A 21712-nucleotide genomic window follows, 5' to 3' on the forward strand; every position below is an offset into this window, starting at 1 on the left:
GGGGAAATTTCGAGATTGTCCCAGTAAGAACTGCTGCTGAGCATTAACCTCAGTGGGCTGAAATAGTGATGTGAGCAAGCTGCATTTTGGCCAACTGGCTGTGGCTATCCGTGGGCTGGGGGGCTGGCTTAAGCCAGGAATGGTTCCGTGTCCTGATGCCACATACTGTGTTTTTTTATTATGATGCTACCAGCTTACATTTTGCTGCATCCTTGCAGTCAAAATTACAATAGCCTTGAAGTATTCTTTCCCACTTCTTCTCCACCATCTGACAGCAGGGGATGACTCTGGAAAGGATCGGTGTGGGGCTCAGGCTGTCCCTTAGCTCTGGCTTTGACCCTAAAGAGGGCTGGAAAGGAAGGTCTCAAACCTCAGGCTCTCTAGCAGTCACAGTTTAGCATTCAGACCCCTGCAGCTCTGATGATAACCTTGGTGGTCCACCAGATGATAGTTACTTCTGGCACTTTCTAGGCAAAAATGGCCAAATGACTTGTTAAAGCCAAAAATTTAAAAAAAAAAGGGGGGGGCGGAAAAAAAGTGGGAGGGGAAGAATAAAGGCTAAGGAGCATTTGTCTCAATATTGGATTGAAAGAACATTCCAGGGCTGCCTGGGTGGCTCAGTTGGTTAAGTGACTGCCTTCGGCTCAGGTCATGAACCCAAAGTCACATTGGGCTCCCAGCTAAATGGGGAGTCTGTTTCTCCCTCTGACCTTACTCCCCTTATGCTGTCTCTCTCTCTCAAATAAACAAACAAACAAATAAATAAATAAATAAAATTTTGAAAGAAAGAATGAATGAACAAACGAACATTCCACAGGTTAAACTTGGTCATCCTGTCTTCGCCTGTCTGAACGTTCCCCATACCAAGCAGGTATTACTGGAGGATTGTCTTACTGGAGGATGCCAGTGTTGTAAAGACGGCCCTTTGTTTAAGGTCTCCGATCCCATTCCTATCAAGGAGAAGTGTCTATGGATATGTCTGAAGATCCTAGAAGTTTCTGCAACATGGAGGGTCTCTCCCAGAGAGCGCCAAATCCATCTATAAGTACACAGTAGTGCTGACAGCAAGTTAGAGGTACATGGGCCCAAGGGGAGGTTCTGCAGTCTTCTCTGGCAAGAGAGAATGGCGGTCACGAGTGTCCACTGGTGGTCCTGGAAACTTGGACTAAATAGGGGCTAAGACAGAGCCTGGTGGTGAACTTTGTGCCTTGGAAGATCATTTTAGACTCAAGTGTCAGTGTAACTATATTTTATAACCGGGACTTTTGTTGAAGGAGCTTCTTCATTTATTCATATGTTTATCCTTTATCCTTCCTTCCTTCCATCCCTCTACCCACCCATCCATCCATCATCCACCCATCCATCCATCCATCCATCCAACCATCCATCCGTCCATCTAGTCATCCATCCATCATCCATCTGCCCATCTGTCCATCCATCCATTCCTTCAGAATGCATGTATGTGTCTACAAGGCCTTATGGTGCATGCTGCAGAAAGAAAGTACCGTCAGCTGCCACCCAGGTGTTTCTTGTCTATAGAGGAGACAGCGTATAAAGAAATAACACAGGAAACTGCTTCAGGCACTCGGCTAAGGAGTCTTTATAGGCTCCAGTGGTGCACAACAGAAGGAGTGGTCAGCTCTAGCTGGGGTCTCAGGAGTGCTGCATAGAGGGGGTGATGGTGTGAGGGGTCAGGGAGGGGACGCAGTGATGGGAGACGTGGGAATATGAGTACAGACACAGTACAAACAGCCTGACACCTCCAGGGAAGGGGAAGAGCTTGATGTAGCTGGAGCATGGGATGTGGAACAGGGATGCCAACTGCACTCAAGAAAGCACAAGAAGTAGGTGGAAGCCACACTATGCAAAAAGTCTGGACACAGTGCTAAGGACGGTGGACTTTGTCACACAGGTATCATGGACCCGCGGAAGCATTTTAAATGGAAGAGTAACCTGGTCAGATTTGCACTTTGGGGAAAGGACTGATTCAGGATAGCATAAGATCCAGAAGCAGCAGCGCCCTTAATTCAGCACAGGAAAGATGGGGACACCGCCAATGAGATAGTGGCCCTTAGTCTCTCAGGCCCCCAGGATCACCTTCAAGCGGACATTTTACTGATGTAACATCATTTCTCAATCCCTGAGGAAGCGAGGGGAACTCCTGAGGCACTCAGCTTCCTCCCTGGTTAGATGGCATGCCTGTCTGAAGTCGGTGTGGCCCATACGCGTGGGATCTGGTTTAAAGGCCCATATATGTGATGGAGAATCTACTCCAGCTGGTGTAGCTTACAGTCACCTACCTATCTGCATATGTCCCGTCCGGTCCTGTTCTGCTTCTCGAGGGAGCCAGGCATGCTTAGAACTGGGATGGTGCTCAGTCTTTGGTGGTCTTTGGTGTCAGTCTTTGGTGATCTTGTGGGTGACATTGTGGGGGCCCAGGCCCGTGGCAGAGAGCTTCTCTGGGGCCGGGGAAGCACCATGTATCCTTACCCTATGGCCTCGCCTGGCACAAGGCCTTGCAGCCCGAGGAGGGGCTGTGTGTGAGCTTGTGAGCTCACCTCCCGATTACCCTTCAGTCCTCTTGGGCTGGTACACTGCGTAATAAACTCTAACTTGAAGTTAGAATGGCAGGTAGGCAGGCGATAGGGGAGTGAGGAAGCCCAATCTGATGAAGGGGAAATTCAGCAATTCTTTACACTACCCAAATGGACTACTTCCAAGAATTCACAGACTAAGCTAATAAATCGCCCCAGAGGAGGTCTCCAGGGACTCTTGTTTGAACGAGCTGGGCTAGAGGCACAGAAGGTTTTTGAGTAAGTGGGTAGTTCTCAGTATCTGAACACGGCTGGATTCTTCAAAGAGACCGAAGCTCCTGACATGTTATTTAAACTTTCTGGACACGCAGCTGACACGTGTTCTCCATCCTCTGGGGAACTGACACAGCTTCTGAACCAAGGACGGCCCAGATGGATGAGTATCTGCTTTAATTCCTAAGAGTGTTGGAGCCCGAGCCCGAAGCCTGGGCTTGGAAAAGGGAACCCACCTGCAGGAACCACGGGCAGACCTGTGGCTGGAGTCATGCCTGGTGAAGGCCAAGGCCCGGTGCACCTGAAGGCCAGGTCCCAGTGGGAGAGAAATCTGCCACAGGGAGCCACGAGGCTAGGTGACCCAATCCAGTGAGGTGAATTCTTGCCATCTGGCATTTTAACCAAAGGAATGAGTAAGAACTGGCAGAAGACTGGAGGGGGGCAGGTGCAAGTCGGGGAGGCAGAGGTGGAAGGGGAGGCCTGGGTTACCTAGGCTGGAGGGTTGGCAAGCTGGGGCAGGGCGGTGGGAGGCTATCTGCACCAGATCCTCAGAGAGGCTCTGCTCTTGGGCCGCTGTGGGAACTCCTGTTTATTGAGCTGTGAGCTCTTTGCTGGTTGGGGTGGAGAACAAGGTGCCTTAGGGAGGCTGCAGTTGTTGTGAAGTAGAGACTAAAGGATACAGATGGAAACAAATACACGAAACACTTCCCACTGGGGTCCCCGCATTGAGGGGCTGCTGAGATAGGGAAGGTAGCCAATACGTGGGGTGACTTTAGATAGGGAGTCAGGGCCCATGTCCCGGAAGAGGGCATGGAGGGGTGAGAAGGACCATCCCTGCAGGGAAGGGAAGAGGAGAGGACCGTTGCAGCAGCAGGAAACCGGGGTGCTGCGGAGGTGGGGAGGGCAGGATGAGGCAGGAAAGAAGGCAGTCTGGATAGTTTGCATTTTCTTTAGGCAAGCCCTCAATGAGGGCTTGCCCTTTTAGCCCCGGGGTAGCTAGGTAAGGGTTCATTGCTCATTTACATGTTGGTGATCATCTATTATGTTTCCAATGAGAGGAGAGCTGGCCACTGACAGAAAGTGAAGTCCTCCTGGTGATGAAGAGAGAGAGGGAATTTTTGGACAAGGGGCAGGGCCAAGGAATGCAGCAAGTCCTTGGAGCTTCCCATGGTGTTAGCTGGAGGACTGGGAAAGGGGTAAAGAGATAGCAGGCCACCCATACTCCCCTCTTTCACTTTCTGCTACGGAAGTACTTTATCACTTAAAGAACTAGTGCCTCGGGCTGTGGGGTCACCCAGATCTGGATTCGAATCCCGTGCTCGCTCTTACACGCAGCTGGGCCTGGAACGAGAGGTTTCTTTGCATTTTATTCTCCTAGCTATACGACAGGAACGTGAAGACTTCCCTAGTACGGTTTTGGGGGAGGGTTAAATAAGGCATATTTAAAGCACTCTGCTTTTCCTAGACTACAGCAGGTGCTCAGTAATGCTAGTTGCCTCCTGCAGACCACATGAGTGTTTTACTAAAAGACAATCAAGTGGGAAGATAGTGGGAATATTTACCACTCTTTCATAAGATGTTTCCATGGGGTACAGAGCAGGGCCATGGGTCTACTTTGGGGAGTGAAGTCCTGGGTGGGCCTCAGACCTGAGTGCTAGTCCATGTTCTCCCAGCTTCCTCTTCCGTTAAAAAGCAGGGTGTGGTCGGGTACTGGCTGGAGGTAAACCGGTTAAAAAACATCCCTGGGTCTCATATCTGGAGACTCTAATCAGGAGGTCTGACCGGGTCCCAGGTGATTCCAATGCAGAGGCAAAATCACCCCTGAAAACCCTGGGCCTGGGCCCTTTCCTAGTTCTGAGTTGAGGACAGAGGGGACTCAAAACGCACTCTCCTCATTGGCCACCAGAGGGCGGGCCTGAGGCACCACGGCCAAAGCAAGGAGCTGTGTGTCTCCAGCCTCCCGCAGAAAAAACCTTATGGAAAATCTGTAGTCATACAGAGGATGACCTACAAGGTAGGTTATGAAGGAGTGGTAAAAGGAGAAAGCCAAAGGCTACGAGATTCTGAATTGCATGCTTTCCTCTGTGTCCCAGTGTCCAGCAGGACTGGGACAGATGAGCCTCTTGTCTTAACCCAGTAAGGTCTGGGTGGGGATGCTCTCAGAGCTCCTGCTGAGCGGGCCCGTACTCTTTCCAGTGTTCCCACAAGCGGCATCTGGCTCAGAGGGCCAGTCACTTCCACCCTCATGGGTCAGCACTCAGCAACCCTGGGTAAAGGACGTACCCGCTGGAAAGGCTTGGACCGGGCAGCCTGTGCCTGTCCCTCTGCGGACTGCCCCTTCAGGGCTCTGCACCCAGAGAAAACGACTGTTATGGCCAGATTCCATCTGCAGAGACGGTGTCACTTCCAGCTCAAGTGTCCTAGTCAGTGCCCTTAGTTTTTGGCAAGGAAGAATGTTGGTGCTTTCTGTTTACCACTGCATTAATTTTAACCTCCTCTGCAGGGTGCATTTGAGGCCACAGCCCTCAGCAGCAGTTCTGCAGCGGTGAGGGGGTCTGGGGTACTTCTCCTCTTTGCCACGTCTAGGCTCTGTTCTTTTGGTCAAAATGTCTGTCTTGAAGTTTCCCTACTCTGGGACATCCTGAATGTTGCCCTTCCACAGAGAGAGGCCTAGCGGGGGCCGTTGAAGCAGAACCAGCTACTGCAGCGTCCCGAAGGGGGAAGCTGAAACCAGGAACAGTGGTGGGCCCTGTCTGAGGCTGGACGGCAGACTGCGCCAGCAGCTGAGGAACCGAAAACAGCCTGTCACCCTGTGGCGTCCCCGGTCCCTCATCTCCTCACCCCCGTTCCCAGCACAACTTGGGACAACTTGTACAACTTGGACATCTTAAAAATCCTGACTGGATGTCAGCCCTCTGGAGCCCTCCCCTCACCCCCCTCCACTGTCAGGCCCTGTAAAGGGTGAGGCACGAGGAACCGTTTTGAAAGAGTTCCTAGTCTTTGTGAGAGCTAGCTTTCAATGGAAAGTCCTGCTCGCCTTGTCATGCCAGAGGTGAGGATGGCATGGTGTAGGTTGTAGATGTGATAAAGGGTTCCCCGCAGGCACGTAGAAAGAGTAATGGAAGGGCGGAGATGAACAGTCTAAGAACTAGTGCTCGGGGAGGGCCGGGCGGGGGGGAATGACTCGAGGCTCCTTGTAGGATTCTAGAGTTCTAAACCGGACGCCCTCTCCCTGGATTTTATCAGGTGTGGTGGTACATGGCAGCTTTGTTTAGGGGCTGCTTAGCTGAAAATTCAGGCAGCTATGGCCACACAAGGAATAATGAGCTGCATTATAGCAAGGCTCTCTTGAAGTTTCTGGGACTTGGAGGAGAGAAGGAAGACCCAGCAAGACAACAGTGCTAAGGGAAAGGCTGAGCTGGGGATTTTCCTGACCTGAAAACTCACCATGGCAGTGACATGGAAGAAACATGGCAATTCTCTGGGAATAGCACGAAAGCATTTTGTTTTATACCAAACACTGAGGGCTCCTGCCACAGGTCAGGGAGGAGGGTACTGGTCACCACAGGAAGAAATGCCAGGCTCTTGGCTTTCAGGAGTCCTGTTCTGACAGAAGAAGAGGACAAGTAATTGTAACACGGAAAGATGCATGTTCCGGTAGCGGTGGAGAGAGGAGGTTCTGCTTAACGCTTTAGGAGGCAGCAGGGAGACAGGGGGTTGAGGGACAAGGGAGGGACGTGAAGGGAACCACACAGGCCAGGGCACGGGTTTGCAAAGGCACACAGCCTCAAGGCGCAGCATGTGTGCCGGTCTCTGTCTGTATGTACCACCTGAGCATGGGGATGGAGGCACGGGTGTCAAGGGTTGGGAGGCGAGGTTGCAGAGGAGGCCGTGGTCAGAGACTGATGCAGAACCTGGGTACAATACTCTCTTTTCATATTTGATATGCACTTAATTTTGAATTTTTAAGAGATTTTATTTATTTATTTGAGAGATCGAGAGATCATGAGCATGGGTGGAAGGTTAGAGGGAGAGACAAACTCCTGCTGAGCAGGGAGTCTGATGCGGGGCTCCATCCCAGGACCCTGGGATCTTGACCTGAGCTGAAGGCCAATGCTTAACCCACTGAGCCACCCAGGTTCCCTGATATGCATTTAATTTTTTAGAAGTTTGGAAAAATTATGCCCAAGAATAGACTAAAATATTTGGTTCAGGGATAAGGATTTGTAACTATACAGGAATTTTCATGGAGTGTTTGTCTAAAGACAATGTGAAAAAACAGTGTATATTAACAAGTCTATCAGTGCAGAGTGGGTGGAAAATTCTTCCCCACCCCCTTTACTTTTCTGCATTGCACTGAGCGGTAAATATGATAGGAAATGCAGGTTGCAGACAGTTCCCTGGCCAATTAAAACTATTTGGTATCCTCTTTGTGCCAAATACTCTTAAGCTCTAGTCAGAACAGACAGATCAATTTAAACCTTAAATCTTTGGATGTGTATGAGCGGAAATGTCAGTTGTCATGGACTAAGAACCTCATATGATGGCTATAGAAATAAGGTTGATACAAAGAAGACTGACATAAAAGCTTTTATTACAGGGGCATCTGGGTGGCTCAGTCAGTTGAGCTTCTGGCTCTTGGTTTCAGCTCAGGTCATGGTCTGGGAGTTATGGGACAGACCCTTTTGTGGGGCTCTCTTTTCGGCAGGCTTGTCTGGTTGGGATTCTTTCTCTCCATACCCCCACCCCTTCTCCCCCTGCTCTCCCTCGCTCAAATGAATAACCTTTTTTTTTTTTTTTTTTTTTTTAAAGCTTTTATTACAAAGCAAACTATTCATTGGCAAGTTAGTAGTTAACAAGATACAGTTAAATCTGTTAAGATCAAACAGTTCAGGAGCAGGAAAATTTAACAAGAATCTTAAACAATTTAATTAGAAGTCATTCTGTTTTAAATTAATTTGAATCTCATTATGTTCTTGCTTTCCTAGTGGTATTTTACTCATGATTTAATTGAACACTTGCCCCCGGCCCTTCTGGAACCTACAGTTGGCTTTCACTGGTAGGAGGGCATGTTTTAGCTTTCACAGACTTGTGACTTTAACCCTTACAGCTTGACACCAATACCTGCTGACATCAAGTCACATTGCTCTTAGCACATCGCATAGTTGGGGCGGGTGGTGGTTCTACTTTGTTTTCAAGATGCACAGCTCATGGGAACTTGAATGAATTAGCCAGCTATGAAGCTTGCTGTGGCTCTTTTCTGGGACTTCAGGATTTACCAGAATAAGAGTGAAAGAGTATCATCTTAGATCTTCTGGACAGACAGGTGGCCAGATGCAGAAAGACACTGGAACGTGGGCCCACAGTGGCCCCAGGATTATTTTGTATTTATCTGGCTAATCTGCTGAGCAGGTATGAGCTAATTAAATAGATTCTATTTCCCCCCCCCCCCCCCCCCATGCGTGCCTGATGGCCTAGATTATGGAAGGTTCTATCTATCGTTTGATCTCAGACAGAGAAACCCAAAGCCATGGGCCTACCCAGATGTTGTAGTCATTGTACTTGCCTGGGCAACATCTCCAGAGACCCCTGGTAGATTGCTTGGGATCAAGTGGACGGGCTTATTTCTCTTACAAGGATTCTGGCAGTTAGAGTGCCACTACACAATTTGGACCAGCAGAACCGAGGGGTTCCGGGCCCGTTGGGCTGGTAGCGCCAAGAAGGGAGGCCCAGAACGTGTTCTGAATCGTTAACTAGTGCCTCTGACTGGGAAGTGAAGAGTGGCCTGTGTTTTTAACTCTGATTTCAGGGGTTTTCTCCATGACTCAGTTTCCCCTTCTTTCATTCCTCCTGCTTCCCCACAGTTCATCTTCTCTTTCTGTCCCACTGTGATGTGGAGGCCCTGTCCACGGCACCGTACTGCCAAGTTTCTCCTGGACAGATCTGCAGGCACCACCTGAGCACCCCGCCTGGGCAGGCGTGACGGCTCAAGAGAGCAGAGCCCTACACTGGGCCTCAACGGGCCGCCCGCGGGCACCAACGGGCTTTCAGGGCCCATCTGTCGCCCAGCTCCAGCAGCCGACCACCTCCTTCCCGCGGCCTCCCTCCCCTGCTCGCAGTACGAAGGGCTTATGCCACTGCAGCCCGCCGCCGGGCGCCCTCCCTCAGGATAGCTCTCCTCCCGCAGCTTGCCCCGGGAGCCCCAGGCAGCCCGGCCGCGCGCCCCACGCCCCCGCGCAGCCCGGCTCGCAGGCCCGCGTCCAGCCGCCCCTCTCTCGGGAGCTGGGCGGCGGACGGGCGTGGCCGGCGCTGCGCCGCTCTCCGCCCGGCTCCTCTTCCCTCCGCTCGCTGCCCTCTGAATTCCCCATCGACTCCTGGGCGGAGGCCGAGCGAGCCTTCGCGAAGGGCGAGGGCGGCGGGAGGAGGGCCCGGGCGCCCCTCCCGGGCGGCGCGGCGCCGGCCGGCGGTGCAGTCGCGCGCTCGCCGCCAGCAAAGCCATTGGCTCGGCGCAGTCACCCCACGCGGGGCTGCAGCGGCGGCCTCCGCGGATTGGCGCGCGGGCGGGCATCCAGCGGGGCGCGCGCGAGCGGGTGCGTGCCGCACGGGCTGCGGCGAAGCCTGCCGTCGCCGGGCTGGGCTCCCCCGGCCCGTAATGACCACCCCTCCATTGTCCTTGAGCTGCCGACGATGCATTTGGGGCGGCTGCCAGCCACAGTCCCCAGTGCTCCGGCCTAAAGAAAGGGCGCGAAAGGCGCGCTCCCCGCTCGGGCGCACGCATCGACCGCCGCCCTCGGCGGCACACTGCAGTATTTCGCGCTCTCGCGCCGCTCCCCTCCCCGCCTGCGCTCATTTGCATATCCCACGATTGAGGCCAATCAGGGCTCGTCTCTCTCGAAGCGGATGGCTTTTGCCTGAGAGGAAAGGGAGTGGCTGGCGGCGCATGCGCCGCGGTGGCCGACTTGAACCGAGGCTTTTATTGCTGTAGTTTATTTCCACCCCTTTCCCTCCTGTTCTCTCTCTCTCTTTCTTTTTTTTCCGCCCTAGCTGGGGCTGTGTTGGAGCAGAGGAAGAAAGAGAGACAGAGGATTGCATTTATCCTTTACGTTCCTGAAATCTGCTATCAGCAAGACCAGCTAAGCAGTTGCATCTTTTTCAATCCTGCAAAAAAACAAAACAAAACAAAACAAAAAAACCATCTCTTTCCTGGCAATTTTTGCTTTTACAGCTATCCTCTTGAAATTATTTTTTTCTCAGGAGAGAGATGTCTTATCAGGGGAAGAAAAATATTCCACGCATCACGGTGAGTTTGGTACTTGGGAAATCTGCCGTCGGCCAGCAACCTTTTGTAGCAAAGAACATCTGAGGAATTTTTTAAAAGGAGGGGGAGGAAGAGGAACACAACTTTTCTTTTTTCTTTTCTTTTTTTCCTGTTGCTAAAGAAGGTGATCGGAGTGGTGGGAGAAGCAATCATAGAGAACTGTAAGCTACGTGATTTGCAAGGCATTAAAATAGGAGCGTAAGTGCATTAAAGGACGTCTTAGGTAGCGCGCCAGAGCCGCTGTATCCTTTTATTGTCAGCGCGAGATGCTGCAGTGCTGGCCTGCGGGGTGTAAGCAAATGGATGCCAGATTGCATATGCATGGTTGAAGCTCGGATATTGTTCTCCGGGCTGCGTGCTGCGAGGCTGGACTCCGGGAGCTGGATGGGGGAGATAGAGAAATGGATTCTCCCTGTGCCTCCCGCCCCCACCATAAAGGCTTTCTGGAGCCTTCCTCCGGCTTCTTAGAAAAACGAGCGGGGTTCAGCCCGGAGGCGTAATGACAGCGGAGGGATGCTGGAAAGGGCACGGAGTACCGGGATGATGTGGAAACGGGAAGGAAAAACAGGGACGCGGTGATGAGCAGGGGAGGGTGGGGGGCCAGGCGTGGGCTTTTTGTTGATGAGGGGCTGGGTTTTGGTGTCCCTCTCGACTTCCTCGCCCTCGCTGGGGCTGGAACCGAGACAGGGCTCTGAACTCGCTCTCTTGTGTCTGTCCCTTCTGCAGTCAAGGAGGCGCCTGTGTTGGCGCATACAAAGCGGGCTGGGAGGGTGGGCGTTGGGGACCGCGCAGAGCCGGGCTCGCGGAGGTAATGGCGCTGCGCGACGTGCGGAGCAGATGGCCCGGCCTGGCCTCGGCCAGACAATGATTGCAGCGGCCGGAGGTGTCGGCGCGGTTCTGGGGCCTGGGGTGGTTAGTTTGTAAGTCATGAGGGGGGGAAAAAAAAACCATCTAAACGATGAATTTGCGATGCTTCAGTGCTGAACCACCCGTTTTTGCTTTCACCGCTCTCCTGCCCCCACCCTCTTTCCATCTTCCCCTGGGAAAAAATTTCACCAGTCCTAGTTCTCTACATACACGAATAAAATCCCGGGGAGGGAGGAACGCGAGCGAAATTCATTGTTATATAATGATATGCAATTGGAATTGGGCAGTTGATTGCTGGGTAGAACGCAGGGCTGAGGCAGAGACCGAAAGAATCCTGGTAAACTCAAGATGTGTTTAGGGCTGGATTTGAGGGCGCGCTTTCGCTCCTTAGCCACCGACACCCCGGCTTCCTCTGGATGCACAAGGGCACACCCATCCGCAGGAGAGAGACGTGGAAACAAATGCACAGGGGAGGGGGCGTGTGCTCGGGAGGACTTAATGGGATGAGCCAAGCTGTGCTACAGCGGGGGAGGGGGGCTGGGGGGGGGCGGTAACTAGCTTTTTATGGAAGGCGGAAGACCCAAGATCCGAAAGGGCTGGGCTCAGGGGCACTGACCCCACGTCATGTTTAACCTGCTCCAGAGGAAGGAGTCTAGGGAGTGGGGGTGGGGAGCAGATTTGTTGTAAGCCTCAAATTTGTTGTCTTCGTGAATGAAAAAGAATTTCATTTTGACAGTGTGGGGAGAAAAAAATTTTAAGAAGCAAACAAGACCTTTTTTTTGTTTGTTTGTTTTGTTTTTAAAGAGCGCCCCCTCTACCCTTAAAAATCTGGTTGCATTATCTTGGGACCTATAGCATGGTTTCCCTCCCTCCATCATCATGGCCAGCATCTTATGTAAGAAGCCTTCTGGAAGGCACTAGAGTGGACGGGCTGTGATGTCTTTCTCTCTCTCTCTCTCTTTTTTCTTAGCATGATGTTGGCTCTGGGATTCGCAGTGATGACTGGGACAGGTACCGCAGTGACTAAGGGTGCTGGTAGTGAAGGGCAAGGCTTCTCCTTCTAGGCGAGATTTATCCTGTTAGAGCTGGAGACTGGGGGAAAGAAGGAAGATCATTATAGACAGAAAAGGCCACTGGAGCAGGTGACCTTGAGCAAGTGGCTTGACCTGTCAGCCTTCATCTGATTACCTGTAATAGTAATAAGAATCTGGCCCCACCCACCTCACAGATGAGTTTTGAGGCTTTGGTGACTTTGGATACATGACAGCAGTTTGTAAAGGTCTTGATATTTACCTAACACAAGTGCAGAAATTACTGTTGACTGTTTATTCCCATTTGAGTTTCCAAAGTCTATAGCAGATGAAGGACCCTACAGTGCAAAATTAAAATGATTTTACTGTTTTTCATTATGTTAGGGAAATAAATACTTTCTGTACCTGGCTGTGTGTGCATTTATGTGTAAAAGTATCTTTTTCCCCTAGGTGTCTGGCAGCTCATATCTATTTTTTTTACTTATTTATTTATTCATTCATTCCTTCCGCCACCACTCATAGTTTTTAAAGATCTGCTATAATTTTCTTGTTTTGGTGGGCGATAAGCACATAAGTAAGAATATTGGGTTTGTAACTGAATTTTAAGTTAACCATTATCAAGTGATTGCCATCCTTTAAAGTGTTTTGTATATTAAGAGAGCATCTGTGGTTCAACTTGTAGCCCAGTCTGGAAGAATACAGGTGCATCTCCACTGAACACAGGCCATGATATCCCACTCCAGCAACAGCATTTGGGATAGAGATGAGTCATAATGTAACATTTCTGTTGCATTTCTGGCCCTCACGTGCTGCTGGTCATAGACACATATTCTTCAATAATTAAAACACAAGTGCATCAACGATATAGATTTTGGAACTTGCCATTTCATCTACTTGATCACAGAACTCTACCTTTTTCTTAACAACTTGGTAGTTAAAATGGTGTGTGTTTGAATGGTGTTTCCCCGCCTCTGTAACGATCTCTGTGATTTACCTCAAAGATAAAAAGCAAATATAAAGAATGTATTGAAATGAAACTTTGCAATGGTTGAACCAAGTGTGTTTGTGTAGTGTATCCCATGACAACAGTCTTGGTTAATTTTTCCCTGACACCAGCCTTGCCAAGAATTGACTTCCCTACATGTGGGTGCATTTTTTTTTTTTTTTTAAGTGACGTTTAGCCTAAAGCCATTTGAAAAATATTGTCTTCTTTATCTGAAATGTTTCCATTGCTCTTTAAAGGAGATTGTTGTGTCTTCTTTCATTTTCTCTCTTTTCTTTAAGTGGAAAGGGATAGTTTTTGTTTTGTTTTGTTTTTAAACCCAGGATAAGCTTTGAGCTTTTGCCAGTAGGTTCTGACTCATCAAGTGATGAATAAGTTGTCCATCAGGTTCCCCTTTGTCACTGAACCTTTCCAAAATTGACTCATTTTGAGCATCTCTTTTGAATAGTGAAAAATGTGTCTTTAGCTCATTGTCTTAGTTAGTACCAGTGTTTCTTATAGGTCAGGTATGAATTGTGACCTTACTACTTTCTTTGTTTCAGAGCGATCGTCTTCTGATCAAAGGAGGTAAAATTGTTAATGATGACCAGTCATTCTATGCAGACATATACATGGAAGATGGGTTGATCAAGTAAGTAGAACTCATTATAAAGACGAATTTGTGTACCTTCCCCGTATTCCTAAGCATTACTTAAGTTCACGTACATAGGATCAAACTTTGGAGACTTCAGAGACTGACTAACTTAAGGTCTGTTTAAGCTCATTTTGATTGGTGGTAAGTAGTGAACTTGAAAATTCACATTTAGGGAATTCAAAGCCACAATTAAATGCACACCCATTTCCTTATGTGTTATGTAATTTACTATTTTAACTGAGGTGATACAGTATCTTGTTCAAGTTCAAATGCTTGGTTTATTATCTATTGAATATATTAAAAGTTTTCCTAGACTGTAGTTGTTTTGGTAGATTACCCAATCTAAAACACAAATGGAGTGTTAACAGCCTCTTCTACCAAGATAACACATCTGCTTTCTTAATTAAGAATCCAAGTTGTGGGGGGCCAATGGACACCAAATTAACAATTCACCAAGTAACAAAGTACTGCCTCATCCTGAGGGCGTGGTAGGTTTCATTCTATAAGTGGCAACAAACACAAGTAAGACTGCCCTTGTGTTTATTGTGTATTGTGCCGCAGAAGAGAACCAACAGAGGGTTAAGTGAGCTGAGTATATACCAGTATCCTGCCCTCTGGATTGGGACAGCTCACAGGGCCCTGGAGAAGGAACACATCTGTTTAAAGACAAACACTGTAGCAAATGACATCTTTTAAATAAGCAGCATTCATCAAGTGCTAGCAGCAAAGTCCAGAGGAGTGGAAAACTGGAGTGGATGTGTCTGTTGCCTGGAAACTCACACCCTGATTTATGAACCTAAAATAGGTTTTAACGTTTCCTCATTTAATGTTTTCTCCATGTGTGTTTGCTTGTGACATTCTCCGTTCCAGGCTCTCAAATACCATGACTTTCATGTTCCATTTCCCCCCAATTAGAAGGCAGCATGATACTGGCCTAGAAGTGAGCAAGCCTGAGTGCTATTTTTAGTCAACACTAACTTGTTTTAGAACTTTATGGACTCCTTGATTACTTTTTCCTTCGGGGGGGGAAAAACAAACAAACAAACAAACAAACCTGGTAGGAAGATGTAGCCCAGATATTTTTTAAAAATTGAAAATGAATCCATGTCCTCCAACATAATATCAGTTATTCTGTCCTTAGTATCTGGGTTGGTGAGTGCATGCTTCCAGATTTTTAAATAGCTGTAATCATCATGTTCATTTTTTTTGTTTTGTTTTTCTTTTGCTTTGTTCTCCTACTGCCTTTGCACTCCTGCTTTCTCAGGGTTGAAAATAAATGTTTGTAACCTGCAGCCAGGCCTGGAGAGAATTGCTGTGTGATAATAAGTTCAACTATGTCTGTTACAGAGAAAGTGTTGTGGCCTTTTCTGTAGATATCTTGGGGTCTTATTATCCTTTGATCTTAGGGGTTTTCTGGCAACTAAACCTCTTTGATCAGGGCTTCTGGTGATTTATTTAAATTTTGTTTTCTAGTCTGCTCTGCTTTGCCTCTTAGTTGGACTTTGGGACTGGGAAGCGCACATATTATAAAAATGGACAATAATCCAAAAAGTCTACAGAACCTAGGGGAGGATGGTTGCTGGCTTCATGAAATGTCTGTCAGATGCCGTTTGATCTGGGGATGGTTCATTTATAGCTGTTAACATCCATCCTTTTTATTTAGGCAAATAGGTGAAAACCTGATTGTGCCAGGAGGGGTGAAGACCATCGAAGCCCATTCTAGGATGGTGATCCCTGGAGGGATTGATGTCCATACCCGCTTCCAGATGCCTGACCAAGGAATGACGTCAGCTGATGACTTCTTTCAAGGCACCAAGGCAGCCCTGGCTGGGGGAACCACCATGATCAGTAAGAGAGCTTACGAAAAATAATCTTAGAGCTTGGGAGCCATTATCATTTGAAAACGAGTCTTTGTTGTTTGGTTCTTTCCTTCTGAAATTTGCTGGACTGAGCAGTGGATTGATTTCCTATGGAAGGGGGTGGGGTGGGGCCAGCCATCTATCTTGGTGTCCTTGTCCTCATTTTCATGTCCAACTCGGAGTTGTCCAGGTGAACTGGAGGTTATGGTTCTAGAGAATCTTGGTAGGATAGAAGGAATGACTTCTTGTTTTCTGCTTGAACTTTTGTCTTCCTGAACCTGAAAATATGATTTGATTGTGGTCATTTTAAAGACATAGCCTTTGGAGCTATCTGTTTTGAGCTTTTGCTCCAAAGTATTTGATTTTGGTTTTTAAGGAGTTCCTGAGGGTTTATCTTCCTGGAGTGAAGATGGGGTGCGGTAAATGAAATGTTGAAGTAGCAGTCTTCATTCTACTGCTGAGAAAATCAGACGGGGGAAATGGCCTGGCTTTGACATAAATGGAATTGAACAGTCCTGCTTGGAAAGGGATGCACAGATATTATTGTCATTTAGATATAAAAACTGCCAGCACCAATAGCTGGGTGTCCTTCATGCATTGCTCCAAAGAATTCATGCTTTTCCTTCATCTAAATCTAAAGTCTGTTTCCTGGAATCATAGCACGCATGTTAAGAGTTTGTTTGTAGCATGTCAATTTCCAGTGTGTCTCCTGTGTCCCTGTAACAGATCTTTTTTTTTTTTTGAGGAGGTGGGCAAGCTACACAGTGGCCCTTCAGACACATAGGTAAAAAACAAGTTTCTCTGAGAGTGAAAGTAAATATATAGTCTATCTTTAAAACTTATAATTCAGTTCAGAAGAGGGTCAAAGTAGGAAGAACTTTGCTATTTTATGCTTTAGAGAAATCCATTTTACTGCTTATTTTTCAGAATGATGGTCGTTTCCTCTGTAACTTCATGGTTTAGTCTCTCACTTCCTCTTTTCTACCTTACCACTTAGGTGAATGTTACCCTGCTATCCCTCTGTAGTTTGAGTTCCCCTACATTTTAAATCGTGCATTCCGGGTCTTCTCTCAGTCCTCGCCAGTCTCCAGAGTGCCTGAAGGATGAGGGACCGTTCTCTGTTGGTTCAGCTCTCTAAGGACAGAGCCTGCAGATTTAAGTCTTATTACTTATTTTTTTTGCTGCACACATCACCTTCTAACCTAACGGGCGCCATTCTCAAGAGGTGAGGGGATCCCCTGTACACACCTCAGGATCCTGATCTCCTGCAGAAGGCTGCCATTTTGTCAGTGGCGTCTGTTAGGCCTCACCTGGTGCCAGTAGGCATGGCTGCCCGTTCTCGGGTTGGCTGCAGAGCCACTTTGAGAAGCACAGACTGCTTGGGTGTCAGCCTCCAGAGCCACATCAAGGTTATAATCTGCCTCCGTTTGGAGTTCATCTGAGGCCCCTATAAACCCTCACGTTGGTCACAGAGTGTTAAGAAGCCACAAGTAATATTTCCCGAGTGAGTGGCCAGTGACGGCTCTCACTGGAGGGATGGCTAGGCAGGAGCACTTCCTGGTGGAAATGCCCCCAACCTGGAGTCTGACATTCTGGGATCCGTCCAGCATTAAGTTGCTGTGTGACCATGGGCAAGTCACCTTCCTTGGCAGGGCTGCTCATCTGCACATGAAGGATTTGTGCCAGAGGACCTCGGATGTCCCTTTCCGCTCCCACATTTGGTGATTCACTGAGCTCAGAGACCGTTTGCCTCTGATCAAACACACTTTGCTCAGCAGATGTGTAAAACCCCTGTTTTCTCTCAGCCTTGCTTGAAAGACCCCATCATTCTGTTTCCTCCTCTCCTACATCCCCGAATGTGCCTTTTGCTCCTTATACTCGACCCATTTTTGTCCCTCTTTCTGCTTCTTGTCTCTTCTCTGCTTTTCCATCTTCCACCACCTTCACCACGAGCCAGGGCACATCCCTTCTTGCCGATGCCCTGACTTTTTCTCTGACCTTCCTCCTCAGCAGCTCTGGGGTTCTTTTCCCTTCCTTCTGGGTGGGCTCCTTCTGAGCAGGAACAAGGGACGGCTCCACCAATCCTGCCCCTGGCCTGGGGGCTGAGAACCGTCAGCAGATGTCCTTATGGCAGGTCAGCATGAAGGGGAAGGTGAGGAGCTGGACTGGGACTGTCTGCCCTCCTCAGTTGGGCAGAATGTGATCATGTTTTTGTTTTTGTTTTTTTTTAAAGATTTTATTTATTTATTTGACAGACAGAGATCACATGCAGGCAGAGAGGCAGGCAGAGAGAGAGAGGAGGAAGCAGGCTCCCCGCTGAGCAGAGGGGGGGGGCCCCCCATGCGGGGCTCGATCCCAGAACCCTGGGATCATAACCCGAGCCGAAGGCAGAGGCCTTAACCCACTGAGCCACCCAGGCGTCCCTGTGATCATGTTTTAATGTAAGGCTTATGATGCATGCAACTCAGGGCAAAGAGTAAGGGAATTTAATGAGCAAACCCCAAAGAGTGAAAGTGGTTGTGGGGATGTAGTCAGAGTTGTCACACCCCAAACTCCACTGCTTTTATAGCCTGACAAAAATAGTAACTACCTTGCAAATAAGCACCGGTGGTTACTGACCTCTATTGAATGCCCACCGGCCTGCCCTTCGCTTAGGAAGTGGGAATGATACAGGTGAGGAAGTCAGGGTTTTTTCTGCTTGCTGGCCATACATTTTGCAGTGGTTTCGAATGAGTCCCCTGGCATGGGCACACTTTACAGAGACAGTTTGGACAAGAGGAAGAGCTAGCTGCTTCATGTGACTTTGTTTGGTACCTTCGACCTCCTCCTTCAATGAGATCATAGCTTAATTTTCAGTGAGTCTGGAGGCCAATCGGAAGTGCTCAGGGCACTTGAAAAGACTGCAGTGAACACTTGCAGAAATAAGCCATCGAAGTAAATCGGTGCCCCCGGTCCACACGCATCTTGCTCCCATCTCTCTGCATTGCCGTGTGCTTCTCAGGTCTGTCTGCATTGGCGCTGCCCAAGGTGGAAAATGTAGCTGAGCCGTCCAAGTTTAAAAATGGAGGTGACACGTCAGCAGCAGAAAATAATATTATTGCCATCAGACAGAGCCTCCCATTGAGAATGGCACAAGGAGATCTTTGTAAGGGGCGCTCGGTGCCGGCAACTTTGCCCTTTCCATCCAGCGATGGGTGGGTGGAGCTTCCAGACGTGCCCTGTAAGCCCCTTCCAGCCCAGGGGCAGGGGCGCGGAGATTGGCTTTGCATCGTGGGGGGAGTGCTGCTGGCCTCCCCGGGAGCTTTATGATCATCAGAGGGAAGACCCCAGCATCTCCGGGAAGCAGATGGGAATGGTTACGTCCATTTTATAGATAGGAAACATGAGGCCCCTGGTGGGGGGAAGGGCGTTCTTCATGGACACTTATCCTCTGCGTTGGTGTGGATGGTGGGCGTGGAAAACACACCTGCAACTCTGGCCTCCCCACTGCCTCTGCGATCCTGTCTCTGTAGCCTGCATGTGTCCTTGCATGCTGGGCTCTTTGGCACGGTGGGGATAAGTACCATCTCCCTCCGGTGAAGCCCTCAGTGGCTCCCTTCTGCCCGGGAACTCAGCTCTGGCAGCAGAGCCCTCCAAGATGTGAACTTGACCTGCTGCCCAGGTCTGGACTCACATTGTCACTTCAGCCAGGGATGCCCTTACCTTCTTTTCTTTGCCTCCAGGAAGCTTTGTTACTCCTGGAGGCCCAGCTGGGTGTTAACTCTGAGAGCCCCTGCTCAGCCCCCTTCACCCTAATCCACAGGGGCTTCTCTGCAGACCTTGGGTTTTTATCCCATGGCCTCAGGGCATCCATCCTGGTTTATAGTTTGGTCAAGGCTCCTGCCCCTTTCATTTCAGTCCTCCCCATGCACTCAGCAGTGTGTCCCTGCCCCCCCAGGTGCTCCATGGACACTTCTTGTTGAATGAGTGAATGAATGAATGAATAAGTGAATGGAGACTCTAAGGCGACTTGGTTTCACACTTCATCTGAGCATGCTGCCAGAGGACTGACAATCCTGGGGTGGGGTTAGCGTGTCTGATGTCCTTTGTGGCTGTTTTGATGAAAGCAGCTGTCTCCCGCAGTGACCCCCGTGTCTGCTGTCAGCCAGCAGGGAGAGCCCCAGTTGCTCCAGGCCTAACTAAGGTCTTGATCAGGGACTGCTCCCTCCCTCCCTCTGTCTGGATCATTCTTGAAGGAGGAGGCGGGGTTGCACTGTCAGGTGGTTGTCCTGTGAGAGAGCTTGCTCTAGGCGCACAGGGTCTGAGCTGTTGGAGGAGCAGCTCTGACCACTGTGAGAGAGGCAGCAGCCGTTCCCCGATGTCCCTGGGGCAGGTCCGTCTCCGTCCTTTCTGCAGAGTCTTGGCTGTGGAGGCGGGAGGCCTGACAGAAAGGCGAGGTGGCTTCCCATGGCTCCGCTGGCCAGGCTTTCCTCAGGAGACGTGGCTTGGAGTGTCACTGTGGTACATTTCCTGCTTGTCATTTCTTCATCCATGTGGCGTGTGGGTTTGCTCCCTGCTTCTGATGAGGACACATGTGTGAACATACACGCACTAGAATATGAATTGTCTGTAATTGATACTTTGATTATTCCCTTTGCACCATTCATTTGACTCGGGTTGGAAAGTGTTTACAAAAAAGGCCGGCCACATCAGACTAAAGTTTCAAAGTCCAGGACCAAAGTCACGGCCACAGAATCTGCCCGTGGCCTGGCGATTAGAAAGCCACGTTAGCCAATGTGCTGTCGGTGAAGGCTCCTCCTGTCTTCTGCTCACATCTCCCCTGGCCCCTGTGGGCGAGCTCACTCTGTGAGCAGATCCCATGGGACTGGGCCTACCCAGGTGGCGCCATGTAAGTCCCAGCCAGGAACGGCACGATTGGAAGAATGTGTCTACTCCCTGCAGTGTTTTGGGTTGATCATCTACTATAAGCTGTTGAGCAGGATGAAGGAGGGGAGGGAAAAGGTGAAGCATCCTGAGAGATGACTCAGCTCTTCCCGAAGGTCCACATACCCACTTTACTAAGTGCTGTTTTCATAAAGGAGGCTGTTGGGTTGGGCTCGATCAGCCAGCCTCATTGCCCTCGGGGTTTAGGGTAAGGGCCCTCCAGAAGCAGGGCTATTTCTCTTTGGGACTGTAGGCCTTATGCCATGACATGTGGCAGCAATCCTCAGAGTTTGGGGTATCTCAGTCTTCTGATGCTCCCGGAGCCTATTCTCTGACTTCCCATAGAGTGGGCTGTTCAGACTTTTGGGAGCTTCCTGTCAATCCTCTTGCCCGCAGTGACAGCGAGAGCCAGGAGTGGTAGCCGGGGAAGTGGAAATGTTGAGTGCCAGCAAGTTCTTCCCAGTCTCCAGATGGTGAGGGATAGGCTCAGTGGTCAGTATCCTATGGCATCAGGGTTCCATGTGGCTAAGTTAGGGCCTGCATGACACATACGTGTCTGAGGACACCCTTGTTCTAGGTCCTGGCTCAGTAAGCCGGGCAGAAATTTCTGGAAGGCACGGATCATGCCCTGGCCATTCATATAGGGCACCTAGGCTGTGTGGACACTGCTTCTGCTGGCTGCCTGATCAAGGGCCCAGTAAGTCTGGACCAAAATCTGGACTGCATTGCTCCTTCTACCTTCGTAGCTTAACATTGTTGTCCTGGGACCCTTCTTCTCATGTAAAATCCTACCTGGGCAGCCCTCCCCTCCGCTGCTCCCCACCACCTGGCAGATTAAGGCTATTGAAGGCAGAGCTGCTCTGGCTGGAACACTGGGCTGTGGGAGAGCCCAGGTCCTCACCCCCTTTCTCACTGTGCTCCCCGTCTTGACAGCCCTTCTGCCTCTGGGGAATCCTAGGGTTTGGGGAAGCACAGTTCGGAAACCACCCCATTCCATATGGCCTTCCCCATCGCTTCCCTTCCCTACCCAGCCACGAGACTGCTCCCTGCACAGAGGAGTTGTAGAGGAAGAGGACGTTTAATAAGTAGGGATATACCCACTTAGTCATTGAAGAAAACTAACCGCACTGGAAGTTTGGGGTGGTTTTTGTATCCTCTCTTCCTCTCTTCAAGACAGGAACTGGGACAGAGCACCCATGCCCTTTTCCCTGCCTAGGTTTCCACTGCTTTGCTTGGCTTTTCCTGAAAGCCCATAATAGGTAAATACTCT

General features: G+C 49.6%; 1 protein-coding gene across 2 annotated transcripts in view; it reads left to right on the forward strand.

The window, feature by feature from the left end:
* Positions 1 to 21712, forward strand: part of DPYSL2 (dihydropyrimidinase like 2) — a 128298-nt gene that overhangs the window by 48377 nt on the left and 58209 nt on the right. The window contains exons 1-3 of one of the 2 annotated variants that reach the window (XM_059176325.1): positions 9752 to 10107; positions 13569 to 13657; positions 15324 to 15508. In XM_059176325.1, coding sequence (XP_059032308.1) covers positions 10069 to 10107; positions 13569 to 13657; positions 15324 to 15508 — 313 coding nt within the window. In that variant the 5' untranslated portion in view covers positions 9752 to 10068. Of the gene's footprint in view, positions 1 to 9751; positions 10108 to 13568; positions 13658 to 15323; positions 15509 to 21712 lie in introns of those variants that run through there. The other variant, XM_059176324.1, reaches the window with a different exon arrangement.

Source organism: Mustela lutreola, chromosome 1 (assembly GCF_030435805.1).
Source record: "Mustela lutreola isolate mMusLut2 chromosome 1, mMusLut2.pri, whole genome shotgun sequence".
Classification (NCBI taxonomy): domain Eukaryota; kingdom Metazoa; phylum Chordata; class Mammalia; order Carnivora; family Mustelidae; genus Mustela; species Mustela lutreola.